The sequence below is a fragment of the Eubalaena glacialis genome, chromosome 13 (assembly GCF_028564815.1).
Source record: "Eubalaena glacialis isolate mEubGla1 chromosome 13, mEubGla1.1.hap2.+ XY, whole genome shotgun sequence".
Taxonomy (NCBI): Eukaryota; Metazoa; Chordata; class Mammalia; order Artiodactyla; family Balaenidae; genus Eubalaena; species Eubalaena glacialis.
In genome coordinates this window covers 53,020,611-53,034,532 of record NC_083728.1, presented here as the reverse complement: position 1 = coordinate 53,034,532, position 13,922 = coordinate 53,020,611, and the positions used below count along the sequence as shown (strand labels likewise).

Below are 13,922 nucleotides of genomic sequence, written 5' to 3'. Positions count from 1 at the left end.
CACTGACTCAGTAGTTGCAGCACGCAGGCTTAGTTGCCCTGCAGCATGTGGGGTCTTAGTTCCCTGACCAGGGATTGAACCCACGTCCCCTGCATTGGAAGGCAGATTCTTAACCACTGGACCACCAGGGAAGTCCCCAAATCCAGGAACAAAATTTTAAACAAAAAACTTAATTATCCTTCATCAGTTCATTTAGTACCATGTAATTAATTCTTGTCCTGCTTGATCTTGGGTTTGCAGTTTCATGAACGCATCACCTTCCTCATGAGAGTTTTGTAAATCCTTACTCAGTCCACTGATATTATCTCAGAGTTATTTAAACAATGCCACCAGAGCCTGTCCTCCAGAGTACCTGGCATAGTTCCATTACCCTGGGTCTCCAAGACAGTTCCTTTTGTTGAAGACAAACCTTCTGGCTTGTAGCTGATTGCAAGAGCTTTCAGGAAAGCATCAGAGTAAAGCAATAACTATTTGTGGATGACAAAAGACTTAAATGGCTGTGGCTAAAGATCTTATGAGAGTTCATTTAAAAATTACTCAGTTGACAAGGAAACTTGGTTGTTTCTGTGGCATACTACATTTTAAAATAATAACTGGCATATTGGTAACATTATGTTGTTCTTGTTTAATATCAGGCAAAGCAGTACTAGGACATATGGACTGCAAGGACACTGACAAATTTCTAGGCACTTCATATAATTCCTGAAATATTTATATTAATAACACTTGCCCATACAAATATAACCTAGGGAAAGTTAAGCATCTGTTCCTGTTTGACAGTGCTTTTCATGCAACTCCACACATCTATTTTTTTTTTCCCTTATTTTGTTTGGTGGCTGCATATGGGTGTGCTGTAGTTATGTTCATTCTGGTCTCTCTTTTTTTCTTTTTAACATCTTTATTGGAGTATAATTGCTTTACAATGGTGTGTTAGTTTCTGCTTTATAACAAAGTGAATCAGTTATACATATACATATGTCCCCGTATCTCTTCCCTCTTGCATCTCCCTCCCTCCCACCCTCCCTATCCCACCCCTCTAGGTAGTCACAAAGCACCGAGCTGATGTCCCTGTGCTATGCGGCTGCTTTCCACTAGCTCTCTATTTTACGTTTGGTAGTGTATATATGTCCATGCCACTCTCTCATTTTGTCCCAGCTTACCCTTCCTCCTCTCCCTATCCTCAAGTCCATTCTCTAGTAGCTCTGTGTCTTTATTCCCGTCTTGCCCCTAGGGTCTTCACGACCATTTTTTTTTTTTTTTTTTAGATTCCATATATATGTGTTAGCATACAGTATTTGTTTTTCTCTTTCTGACTTACTTCACTCTGTATGACAGACTCTAGGTCCATCTACCTCACTACAAATAACTCAATTTCATTTCTTTTTATGGCTGAGTAATATTCCATTGTATATATGTGCCACATCTTCTTTATCCATTCATCTGCTGATGGACACTTAGGTTGCTTCCATGTCCTGGCTATTGTAAATAGAGCTGCAATGAACATTTTGGTACACGACTCTTTTTGAATTATGGCTTTCTCAGGGTCTATGCCCAGTAGTGGGATTGCTGGGTGGTATGGTAGTTCTATTTTTAGTTTTTTAAGGAACCTTCATACTGTTCTCCATAGTGGCTGTATCAATTTACATTCCCACCAGCAGTGCAAGAGGGTTCCCTTTTCTCCACACCCTCTCCAGCATTTATTGTTTGTAGATTTTTTGATGATGGACATTCTGACCGGTGTGAGATGATATCTCATTGTAGTTTTGATTTGCATTTGTCTAATGATTAATGATGTTGAGCATTCTTTCATGTGTTTGTTGGCAATCTGTATATCTTCGTTGGAGAAATGTCTATTTAGGTCTTCTGCCCATTTTTGGATTGGGTTTTTTGCTTTTTGATATTGAGCTGCATGAGCTGCTTGTAAATTTTGGAGATTAATCCTATGTCAGTTGCTTCATTTGCAAATATTTTCTCCCATTCTGAGGGTTGTCTTTTCGTCTTGTTTATGGTTTCCTTTGCTGTGCAAAAGCTTTGAAGTTTCATTAGGTCCCATTTGTTTATTTTTGTTTTTATTTCCATTACTCTAGGAGGTGGGTCAAAAAGGATCTTGCTGTGATTTGTGTCATAGAGTGTTCTTCCTATGTTTTCCTCTAAGAGTTTGATAGTGTCTGGCCTTACATTTAGGTCTTCACACATCTATTAATTTCTGACATCTTTCTTTTACAAGGTAAAAGAACAAATCCTTTGAGATTTTCCAAGGGGGCTCTCTGGAAAATCAATTCAGGATCAAGATTTTATTTAGGATTTGATTTTGGGAAGACAAAATACCAAAGGTTGTCAAACACCTTAAAAGGTTTGAACACCTGATTTTATAGGACCACAAGTCACTATGAAAAAATACCCAGTTACCTATTTAATCAAAGTAACAATAAAGAATCTAAAAGTAACTATAGGAGGTAACGTGGTTGTAAAAACAAACAAACCTTAGCTCTTTTAAAAGCAAGAAGACTTAGTTCTCTTAGTCAAGGACATAATAAAGGTCCACATAAAGCACAGGAAATTATTCTAATAAGACATAGAATCTTTGTTTCCTAGGCAGATTACTTAAAATGTAAATAAAAACCTTTGCGATGTCTCATTAAGAGTAGACCAATAACCCAAGAAAACTTTGTTGTTTTAATAGAGGAAAAGCCAAACTCTAGTTTTGCATTCAAGTGTTATTGATACTAAAGCTCATTAAAAAAAGAAACCTTATAAGTAAATCCGTCCAACCTTTACCAGCTTTGACCAACCACTTAACATAAAATTTCTTTCCATAAACCTTCTACAACTTTCTGTATCATTCAGGTTTTGTCCTATTCCTTCCCTTTCTCATTCTGAAAGGAGTCAATTTCTTTCTTTTGTTACCTTAACAAAAACACATTCTACATTCCTTGCGTATTTTTCATACTAAATTGTTTCCCTTTATCCTTAATATTTCTAGTAATTTCAATTATATATGTTGATTATAATTTTTAACCATTATAGCCTTCATTTTACGGAGAAAATGAGGAAGTAGACAATTGTGGATTGTCTGTCATATACTAGCATTTCCTAGCAGACTGGCAAACTTCATGAATTTCATAATTTTTAGAGGTATATGCTTCTTTACAGCACAATGTTTTGACGTGGCATATCCAAATAGCTTTATTAACAGATCCAAATATCTTTAACCCCTCTGTAAAAAAAAAGAAGCCAAAAGTATATAAACTTAAACTTAGTAATGAATGTTTTAATGTTTTGTCTTCTTTAGAAATGATTTAGAAGTTTGCTAAATGTTTATTACTTAATTTAGCATAACTCGGGTGTAGACAGTCTTGGGGTGTGGTAATGAAGAACGGGTCCTAGACAACTTTGCTCAATTTCCCACTTCATGTTGGTGTGCCTTTCACATTTAGATCTACCATCCACATGGAATTGATTTTCATGTGTGCTGTGGCAGAGGAATTGTTTCATTTAAAAAGTATGGATATCCAATTGACCAAGCACCATTTACTGAAGAGATCATCATTTCCCTCATTGTAGTGCCACCTTTGCATAAATCAATTGCCCATATTGTATTTGTGGGTTGATTTTTGGGATTCTTCACTCCTTTTTTAAAATTTATTTATTTTATTTATTTATTTTTGGCTGAGTTGGGTTTTTGTTGCTGCACACAGGCTTTCTCTAGTTGCGGCGAGCAGGGACTACTCTTCGTTGAAGTGCGCTGGCTTCTCATTGTGGTGGCTTGTTGCGGAGCATGGGCTCTAGGCATGTGGGCTTCAGTAGTTGTGGTGCGTGGTCTCAGTAGTTGTAGCTCGGAGGTTCTAGAGTGCAGACTCAGTAGTTGTGGCACACGGGCTTAGTTGCTCCGCGCCATGTGGGATCTTCCTGGACCAGGGCTCAAACCTGTGTCCCCTGCATTTGCAGGTGGATTCTTAACCACCGTGCCACCAGGGAAGTCCCCTCATTGATTTTCAGTTGTTCTTCTTTTCTAAAATGAGTGTTTAAACTATAAGTATTCCTCTATGCTTGGATTTAGCTGCACCTTACAAGTTTTGTTTTATAATGTATTCATTATCAATTTTTTTGAAATTTCATTTTATTTATTCTTTTGCTCATAAGTTATTTAAAAGAATATTTACTCCCAAACATATAGGGATATCTATTTATCTTTTTAAAAATAAATTTTATTATGGTAAGAACACCTAACATGAGAATTACTTTCCTAAATTTTTAAGTGTATACTGGAGTTTTGTTAACTACAGTCACAGTGTTTTCAGCAGATCTAGAACTTATTCATCTTGCGTTACTGAAACTTTACACTTTTGAATAGCATCTCCCCATTTCCCCCTCCCCGCAACCCCTGGCAACTACCATTTTACTCTCTGCTTCTATGAGTTTGACTTTTAGATACCACATATAAATGAAATCATGTAGTATTTGCCCTCCTGTGACTGACTTATTTCACCTAGCATAATATGTTCAAGGTTTATCCATATCGTCACATGTTGCAGGAGTTCCTTCTCTTTAAGGCTGATTAATATTCCATTGTTTGTACATACCACGTTTTCTCTGTCCATTTGGATAGTCTTGTTATCTTTTTATCACTAGCTTTTAGCTTAATTGCACTAAAGTCAGAGAACCTACTCTGTGTGATTTTGACCCTTTAAATTTTGTTGAGCATATGGTCAATTTTGGTAAATGTTCCTTGAGTCCATGAAGAAAGTGTATATCCTCTAGTTGTTAGGTGCAGGGTTCTATATGAATCAGTCACGTTTGATAATAATGTCAAATATTTTATCCTTTTGACTTCATCAATTGTTTGATCAATTCATGAGAGGTCTGTTAAAGTCTCCTGCTTTGATTATGGATCTACCAATTTCTATTCATAGTCTATAATTTTTAATTATGTATTTTGAGTCTATGTTATTAGGTGCATAATTTTTAAGTCATTATGTCTTCCCTGAACTTAAAATAAATCAGTTATGAAGTGTCTTTCTTTATCTCTAGTGAAATTTTTTTGCCTTAAAGCCTACTTTTTCTGATTTTAATATGGCCACACCTGCTTTCTTTGATTCATATTTGCATGTTATATCTCTATCCACTCTTTTATTTTCATCCTTCCTATTTCTTTACATGTTAGATGTGTCTCTTATAAACAGCATAAGTTTGGTTGTTGTTATTTTTATCTAGTGTGACAACTGTTGTCTTTTAATTATAGTATTTCATTCATTTACATTTAATGTTCTTATGGGTTTATATCTACCATCTTACTTTATAGATGTCCCCTATGTTTCTGTGTTTTATTCCTGGTATTTTGTATTTGTGTCTTTTTTTCCCTTAGTCTCACCAGTGTCAATTTAATTGGTATTTTTCAAAGAACCAGCTTCAGTATTTACTTGATTCTCGCTGTTATATTTTGTGACTGCATCAGTAGTCCATTGCCACAATAATGCTGCTAACAAACAACTGCAAAGCCACAGTGGCATCCCACAATAAGTGTATTTTGCTCATGCATCTGGGGTCAGCTAGGCATCTCTGCTGATCTTGGCTGGGTCTTCTCATATGTCTTGGGGTCGGTTGCCTCTTGGCAGATCTAGGCTGGCCTTGGCTCTGCCCCGTGTGCCTCTCATCCTGTAGCAGGCTGGATGGGGCATGTTTTCATGGTGACGGCAGAGCTGCAAGAGACCAAGTGGAAATACACAAGGCCTCTTGAGGTCTAGGCGTTGAGCTAACACATGTCACATATCCGAAGCAGGTCCCAGGCTGAGCCCAGAATTGGAGTGGAAGCCACGATATGACAAAGGGCCTAAACAGAGCGAGGCTGAAAAATCAGCATCACGATTACAACCCACGTTCACAAAAAAAGAATAACGCTGGTGATTTTTGCCATGGCCTTCTTTCTCCTGTCCTCAGGAGACACAAACTCCAGTTTAGCCTGTTGGAGGCTAAAACCTACAGTCTCATGTCAAGACAGTGATCTGGGAATTACCAGTGCACTGAGCTCAAGTTCACCATACTCTATGGCTTGGAGTCTGCACTGCAGTCCAGGAGGGAGGAGTTTCCTTGAACAATATGGAAAAGCTCATTGTCCTGCTTTCATGCAGCCTGCGAGTGTTTTCCTTTGTGTCATTGTAGACTTCATCATCAGCCTCTTGCTGTTCATTCAGCTAATACATCCCATGTACTAGCCTTTGGGAGCCTGGTCTGGTACCTGGTGAACCTTGCACGGTCTAGTGGCAGGATAAACATGCAAGACAAATGAATTTATAATCAGAGATTTGTTTTGAAGGATAGAAAATTGTGGTGGGACCACAGCAGAGTTATACCTAAGTCATCTTGGGAACATTAACATAGACTTCATAGAAAAGAAAGCTTTTGAGTCAAAACTTCAAAAACAAATTGGAGCTTTCATAAAGATTTTCCTGGCAGAGGGAACACAATGTGCATGTGCAAAATAAGGAGGTGTTAGAGACCAGGGTGTATGAGGGGAAAGCACCAGCTCAGTGTTGCTGAAGCGGGAAGTGAGGGGGTGGCAGGAAATAGGAAGCAGGACAAGAGATGGAGGAGAGGCAGCTGAGGTCTTATGAGACCTCACAAAAGAGTCTAGATTCTATTTAATCACAACATAACTGATGAGCAACCATCAGGAATCTTTAACTAGAAAGGGATACACCGTCAACTTCTAGTTTCTGGGAAGACTTTCCAAGGGCCGCTGGACTGTGCTGGAAAGAGATGAGGGGCTGAACCAGAAGCGTGATTGTGGATGAACCTGGGAGATATTTTGGAGACTTAATGGAACTTGATGTTTTACTGCATATGGGGAAGGAAGACTGTGGAAGAGGGAAACCTCAAGGGTGACTTCAGAAACTAGGTGGATGGTGGAACCGTTTTGCAAGATGGGAATAAGAAGAGTGAGTGAATCATTTGGTGGTGGTGCTGTGACTTCGGATTCGGACAAGTTGAGTTTACCTTCCTAGGAAGCACTTGGGTAGATACACAGCGCCCAGGTGCTCCCGAGGTTAGACTAAAACGTGACTTCCCGAAAGATGTTCACATCCCAATCCCTGGAACGTGCAAATGTTACCTTAGTTTTGGTAAAAGGTCTTTGTAAGTGTGATGAAGGATCTTGAGATGAAATTATCCAAGACAGAGGGAGCCTGGCCGTGCCAACACCTTGACTTCTGCCCAGGGATACTGTACTGATTTTGGACTTCTGGCTTCCAGAACTGTGGGAGTATACATTTCTGTTGTTTTAAGCCACCAAGTGAGTGGTAATTTGTTACAGTGGCCACAGGAAACTAGCACAGTTACAAAGACCAAAGGGTCAGAGGCAAACCAAGGAAGGAAACAGGTCAGGAAATAAGGACATCTCCACTCTTCAGCAGAAATGCTTGATAGCACTGTCTGCTCACTGTTTCCATCTTCTTACTGTCTCGAGGCTACTTCTTATCCTTCAGATCTCAGCTTAAATGTCCAGAGGGACGTCTCTGACCACTCAACCTTGAAGCAGCTCCCGTGCTCTTATTTTCTGCATCTAGCAGAAGCTTCCTCCTTCTCTTACTGACTTGCTTTGGGAGTGCAAGTTAGTCTTGTTCGTTGCTGAATCTTCAACATCTAGTGTGTTAATCTCTACCAGATGGTAGGTGTAAAATATAAATTTTTAAATGAAACAATGAATAAATAAGTGAACACGCACTGTGCTTTGTTCATACCTCTGCTTTAGCAACTTTCACACTGCAAGATCATTAGAGGTGTGTGTGTGGGGGGGGGGTGGGTGGGTGCACTCACACCCTAATTACTTGTGAGCCTCTTAGAGTAAGGACTACATCTGATTCATTATGTACTTCGCGGTACCTCTAGAGTGCCCTCAACTCCTCGTTCTCCACAGAACTTCAGTCAAATGAATGATTTAACTCGAACCTCTAATCTTTCCTCTTCTTAGAGCTGAGTGGCTTAAATTCATTTGTCAGTCTTTTCTGAAATCATAATATTAAAATACTAAACAAAATGACCATTTTGTAATATTCTGAAGATAGAAATTTACTTTTATAATTAGACATTTTGGGGGGAATCTTAATTGTGTTAATAATACATGAAACTGTCCTCCTTTAAAAAGTTAGGATAATGCAGTTAAAGTTGAATTCCCTTTGGTCAGTGGACAAGCCTGGTTCTCCCTCTCATCCCCAGAAGTGGCCATTGTTGTTAGTATGCATCCATCCAGACCTCTTTTTATGCACGTATTCATAGAAAAAAACACTACCATCTTGTGGCAGTGTTTTTGTTTTTTGGGGGTTTTTTGTTTTTTTTAATTAATTTAATTTATTTATTTATTTTGGCTTCATTGGGTCTTCATTGCTGCGTATGTGCGTTCTCTATTTGCAGCAAGCAGGGGCTACTCTTCCATGTGATGCGTGGGCTTCTCATTGCAGTGGCTTCTCTTGTTGAGGAACACGAGCTCTAGGTGCGTGGGCTTTCAGTAGTTGCAGCACGTGGGCTCAGTAGTTGTGGCTCATGGGCTCTAGAGCACAGGCTCAGTAGTTGTGGTGCACGGGCTTAGTTGCTCCACGGTATGTGGAATCTTCCCGGACCAGGGATCGAACCCGTGTCCCCTGCATTGGCAGGTGGATTCTCAACCACTGTGCCACCAGGGAAGCCCGTGGCAGTATTTTTTACATAAATGGCACCTTTTGGGTATGGGACGTTCTGAAATTTGCTTCTTCACTCAGCTGTTTGAGATCTAATAACATTGATAAGCTTAGGTCTGCGACCCTCCTTTTATCTTCTGGGTAGGATTCCACTGTATGGAATGGGCCACATTTGTCCTTAGATGGAAATTTAAATTGTTTCCACTGTTTTGTTATTGCAAACTGTGCTGCAAAAAATATCCTTGCACACGTATCCCTGGGCCCCTTACAAGAGTTTCCACAGGCTATATTCCCAGAATCGTTCTTGTTGGGCCTGGAAATACATTGCCACCAAACATGGCCATAGCAGTGGCCTTCCTCCAGAGCCTCTCCTAGTTTTCCAGTATTTAGTGTTGTCAGCATTTTTAACTTTTGCTAGTATGATAGCTGTGAAAGGAGATATTTTTTTAACTTCATTTCTCTATTACTGAGGTTGGACACTTTTTATGTGTTTATTGGTCATTTGCATTTCCTGTCCATTCATTTCCTTTGCCTATTGTGTTTTTTTTCCTCTTTCCCTAGAATTCAATTGTTGGTCTATCATGTGTGTTGCAAATATTTTCTCCATGTATCTACTTATTTAAAAAATAGGGGGTTCTTTTGACAGACAGAACTTTTAAATTCTGATGGCGTCTAGCATGTCAATATTTTTTTTATGACTTCTGCCTTATACATTTTTAAGGAAGGGTTTCTCCACCCCCAAGATAATAGAGATGTTCTCCTATACTTTCTTCTCGTAATTTAAAAGTATTAAAAACCTTTAAGCTGTTAATATATCTGCAAATGATCTTTGTGTATTGTATGAAATAGGAGCCCAAATTAATATTTTTCCTTATGGTTAGCACTATTTATTGTACAGTTTATTCTTCCCGCACCAATGCTACCTTTAACATATATGAACATTTCATAATTATCTGGCTCTTTTCTGGATTCCATTCTGTTCTGTTCCTACTCCCAATAACCCTCTGTTTTAATAACTATGGCTTTATAATATGTCTTTTTTTTTTTTTAGAAAAGTATCTCCATTTTTATTTTGGGATTTTGTGATTAAATAGTTATTTTTTTAAATTAATTTTTATTGGAGTCTGGTTGCTTTACAATGCTGTGTTAGCCTCCACTACACAACAAAGTGAATCAGCCATACACATACAGATATCCCCTCCCTTTTGGACTTTCCTCTCATTTAGGTTACCACAGTGCATTAGGTAGAGTTCCCTGTGCTATACAGTATGTTCCCATCAGTTGTCTATTTTATACATAGTATAAAATAATATAATATGTCTTAATATTCATTAGAAAATTTGGCCCGCTCTTTGTTGTTATTTCTTAAAATATTGTTGACTAACTGTTCTTCCATATTTGCTCTTTTAGAATCACTTTGTTTCATTTCACAAAAAAATCTTGTTAGGATTTTTGATCACTATTTTAAAAAAATGTCAAACCCCACCAGATTGTACACTGTTACTTTTTCCTAAAGCCTTCACGATGTATTATTTAGCTTTCCCTCTGTATTCTTTCTGTTAAAGAGCAAGGCAGACACAGGTCTTGGGTCTATACAATTTGGGAGCTCTCTTTAAGAAAAATAATACAAAATTAGGAATGCAATAGTGGGTGCTGTGCCTTGGGAGGGACCTGGACCTCCCGCTTTATTTGCTTCATGGTAACCCCACCTCAGGGTAGCAGTCTGACTGAGAGAGAAAGTACTAGTAAACGATGCCTTCGCTCCCACTAGAGTAAAGCCCTAGTTCATGACTACCAAGCTACTTAGGTGGTGTAAGCAATAAAATAACAGTTAAATTTGCAACCTCAGTCGTGTTTCTAGCTGTGTGTTATATAATACCGCTGCCTTGACTTTTCGCTGGGACAGTGCCTCACATCTGAGGATCTCAGGGCACATTAAGGACATTAATTAATTAATTAAACCCCACAAAACCCCAGAGACACAGGAAGGAGGGACGTGGCATCACCTTGCCCAGTTCTGAAATGCAGCCACCTCTGGGGATGAGCAGGGCAGCTGCTTCTTAATAAATGGCAACGCCCACGACACTTTAGCCCAGACAATTAGTTGTTGTCATTGGTAATTGTCTTGTGAACATTAGCCTGTCAGACGGTGAGGGCTCCAGGATGAACTGTTCACTGCAAATCTAATTCAGTCTCTGAAATTTCTGGCTTTTTAGTAATTTTGTCCTAATCATAAAGTATATTAAATACATAAACAACAAGGACCTACTGTATAGCCCTGGAAGTTATACTCAGTATTTTGTAATAACCTATAATGGAAAAGAATCTGAAAAAGAATATATATATACACACACACATATACATATACATATATACATAAAACTGAATCGCTTTGCTGTACACCTGAAACTAACACAACATTACAAATCAACTATACATCAATAAAATAAATAAATGCACAGGGAAAATCTAGTTTTCTTTTAAACTCGACAGTGTTTTCGGTAGTTCTTCAAATTTAAAACTTAAGATAAGAAAAGATTATTTTAAAAATATAAAGTGCAACTTAATAGGGAGTTATTGATAACTTTTTCTGTTTGTTTGTTTTTGATTCAAAACTTTGCTGCTGAGCAAAATGAATCAGTGATGGTAGAAGTCAGGACAGCAGCTACCTTTAAGAGGTGTGTTGTCTGGACAGCAGGTGAGGGAAACTTCTGGGCCCTGGAAAAGCTTTAATATTCATTTAGGGGGTTGTTAACGTGCAGTACATACACGTAGAGATTCATGCACTGTGCCGTATACATGTTGTATCTCAATAACAAGCTGAATTAACCTGAAAAGCACTCTAGTCTTGCTGTTGTGAGAACACTGGAAACACTGTACAAACGATCTGGAAGGTTTTGCAGGGAGCAGGACGTATCCAGGTGCTAGAGACTCGCTAGGTTTCATTCTCCCCAAAGCGTCTTTCTTCAGAAGAGCGATTCTGAGTGCTTTGTCCCCTCTCATGTCATTTGCTCTCCACCCAGAAGAGCTACTTGCTCTGCTGGGGTGCCATTCTCTCATTGTACCTTCAACCTTATATGCCTCTTCGTCTCTGCCCTTTACACCTCGCTGGGCATCTGATTCTTCTCTTAGAATTTCATTCTACTTCATTTGCCTGCATCTTTGCCAGAAGCAGGTATAAGGCATGAGTAAGTGGGGATTTGGGGTTGAGAGGCGTCTGCAGGGGCCGTTGCACTGGCTGTTGCTGCAAGAATGAATGCAGTGGGAGAGGAGGATGCGGAGAGGATAGGCTGCCTCTGGTGCCACCGCGTCTGCTGTGATGCTTAGAAACAAGAAGACAGGGCAGCAGGCCACGCTGGCAGCCCAGTATCTGGGGCCTCCAGCAGGTCCTGGGTCCCTCCTGCGTATGTGTGGACAACTCTGAGGAGGGGCAGCCCCTGGGCAAGAGCATCCTAGGGCTGCTCTGAGCTAAGCCCGAAAGGCTGCAAGCAGATGTCAGGGCTAAGAGTCCCCCGGTGGAGCAGACACAGAGTGAACAAGAAAGGAGGGGCGGGGGGTGGTGAGAGAGCGGGAGAGGGTGGGAGGGAGAGAGTGAGACAGTGGAAGAGAAGGGGTGGTGGTGGGGAGAAAGGCAGACAGGAACAAGGAAAAGAAAAGAGAGCAGAGGGAGAAGGAAGAAAAGGAGGGGCAAAAGAACTTTTCAGACAAAATGGGAAAAAAGTTTTTTCTACTCTAGTTTTTGGTGAACGGTAAATATATGAACACTACCCCGATTATTGACTTTCCAGAACATATTAAAACAATAATGTAAAGTTAGCTCCAGGTCTTGCTTAGAAAGTAGAAAAATGAACATTGTGGCCTCTGTCAGATGCCCGTTCACAGTATTTCCCAGCACGGGGAAAGCAGCCCTTGTGCTAATCTCTGTGTTCTGAGAGCACTGACATAGCCGATTGTGGTCTTTTCCATATTCTGCCTTAAAATCATTTCAAAGCCTGCCATCCAGGAGGTTGATAATCAGTTGTTTACAAACTTCAAAGGGGCTCCCGTGAAAGGATCACGGAGCTCGGTCTCTGGCAGGTTCGAGGGCCTCCTGCGGGGCAGCCCAGCCCAGCCCCATCCTGGCCTCAGTTTACGTCCACAGCTCCCTTGGGCCGGGTATCACTGGATCCCCATCCTGTGCGGATGGAGGCACGGAGAGGTCAGAATCCGAGTGGGCTGCAAAGCCCCTGTTCTCCCCACCTCGCGGCGCTGCCCTCAGGAATATAATCCTTCAGATATGCTGCAGCTTAGAAACACATGACCACGCTGCCTCCAATTTCCTGTGCTCTGCAGATATTTACCATCTCTCTTCTGTCCTCTTGTCCCTTTTTCTCTGAAAGACGCCGAGCTCAGGAGCAGCAGCCAGGAATGCCAGCAAATAGTCAAGGAGCCGCAGGAAGCCGTCTCCCCGGAGGCCGAGGAGAGCATCCAGGTAACGGAGATCATCCCCCCAGCCTGGTGCTGCTTGTGCCGTCGGGGTCAGGGGTGTTCCTGGCGCCGGAGTCACTCCCAAGAAGGGAAAGGTCTCACTGGCATTAAGATCTGGGGGACAAGGACGGGGAGGAAACAGGCTGCGTGTTTGTAACAAATCAGCCTCACAGCACCCTCAAGAATCCAGCTCAGGATGGAACCCCATCCCTTCTCCCCCTGCCTTCTCACTCATCCCCTGGCTTCAGGAGGCTGATGTGGATAAAGCAGTTTGCTTAAAGGCGGTTAGAAAACTCACCTTGTCCACAGACTCAAATGAGGCAGCATTTTCCTTCCTGCCCCACTGGGCCCTGCAGGCTCTAGAAGCACCTGCCACAGCTCCCTGGATTGCTCCTGGCCCACTGGCCCGGCCTGGCTTCAGCAGGGGCCCCTCCCCACACCCTCCTGCTCTGTGAGTGCTGCCACCCTGACCTAAAGGGGGGCACACCCCCACTGAAGGAGGCCACAGTCAGCCACGTAATAGAGGACATAGGATTTGGGGGATGGGCCTGGGGATCCAACCATTGTTCCATCTCTGCCACCCTCTGACCACTGATGGTTCACAAAAATGCAAACGCCCATATTGACTGGGCTCTGGGTCCTCACCTGCTCCTGCAGGACCTCAGGGCATGTGCCTTGTGTCCTCTGGAACTGGCCTCACCAAGGGGGCGGGGAGAACGAACGGGCTTACCTCTAGGCTACCGTTGGCGACCTGGCCCTGCATCAGCACTGCGTGTGGCCAAGAGT

At 41.2% G+C, this 13,922-nt stretch overlaps 1 protein-coding gene across 1 annotated transcript in view; it reads left to right on the top strand.

Annotated features, from left to right (window-relative positions):
* Positions 1-13,922, top strand: part of CFAP61 (cilia and flagella associated protein 61) — a 255,942-nt gene that overhangs the window by 54,658 nt on the left and 187,362 nt on the right. Inside the window, exon 9 of the mRNA XM_061208391.1 lies at positions 13,049-13,140. Within this exon, the coding sequence (XP_061064374.1) occupies positions 13,049-13,140 (92 nt within the window). The remainder of the gene's footprint in view (positions 1-13,048; positions 13,141-13,922) is intronic.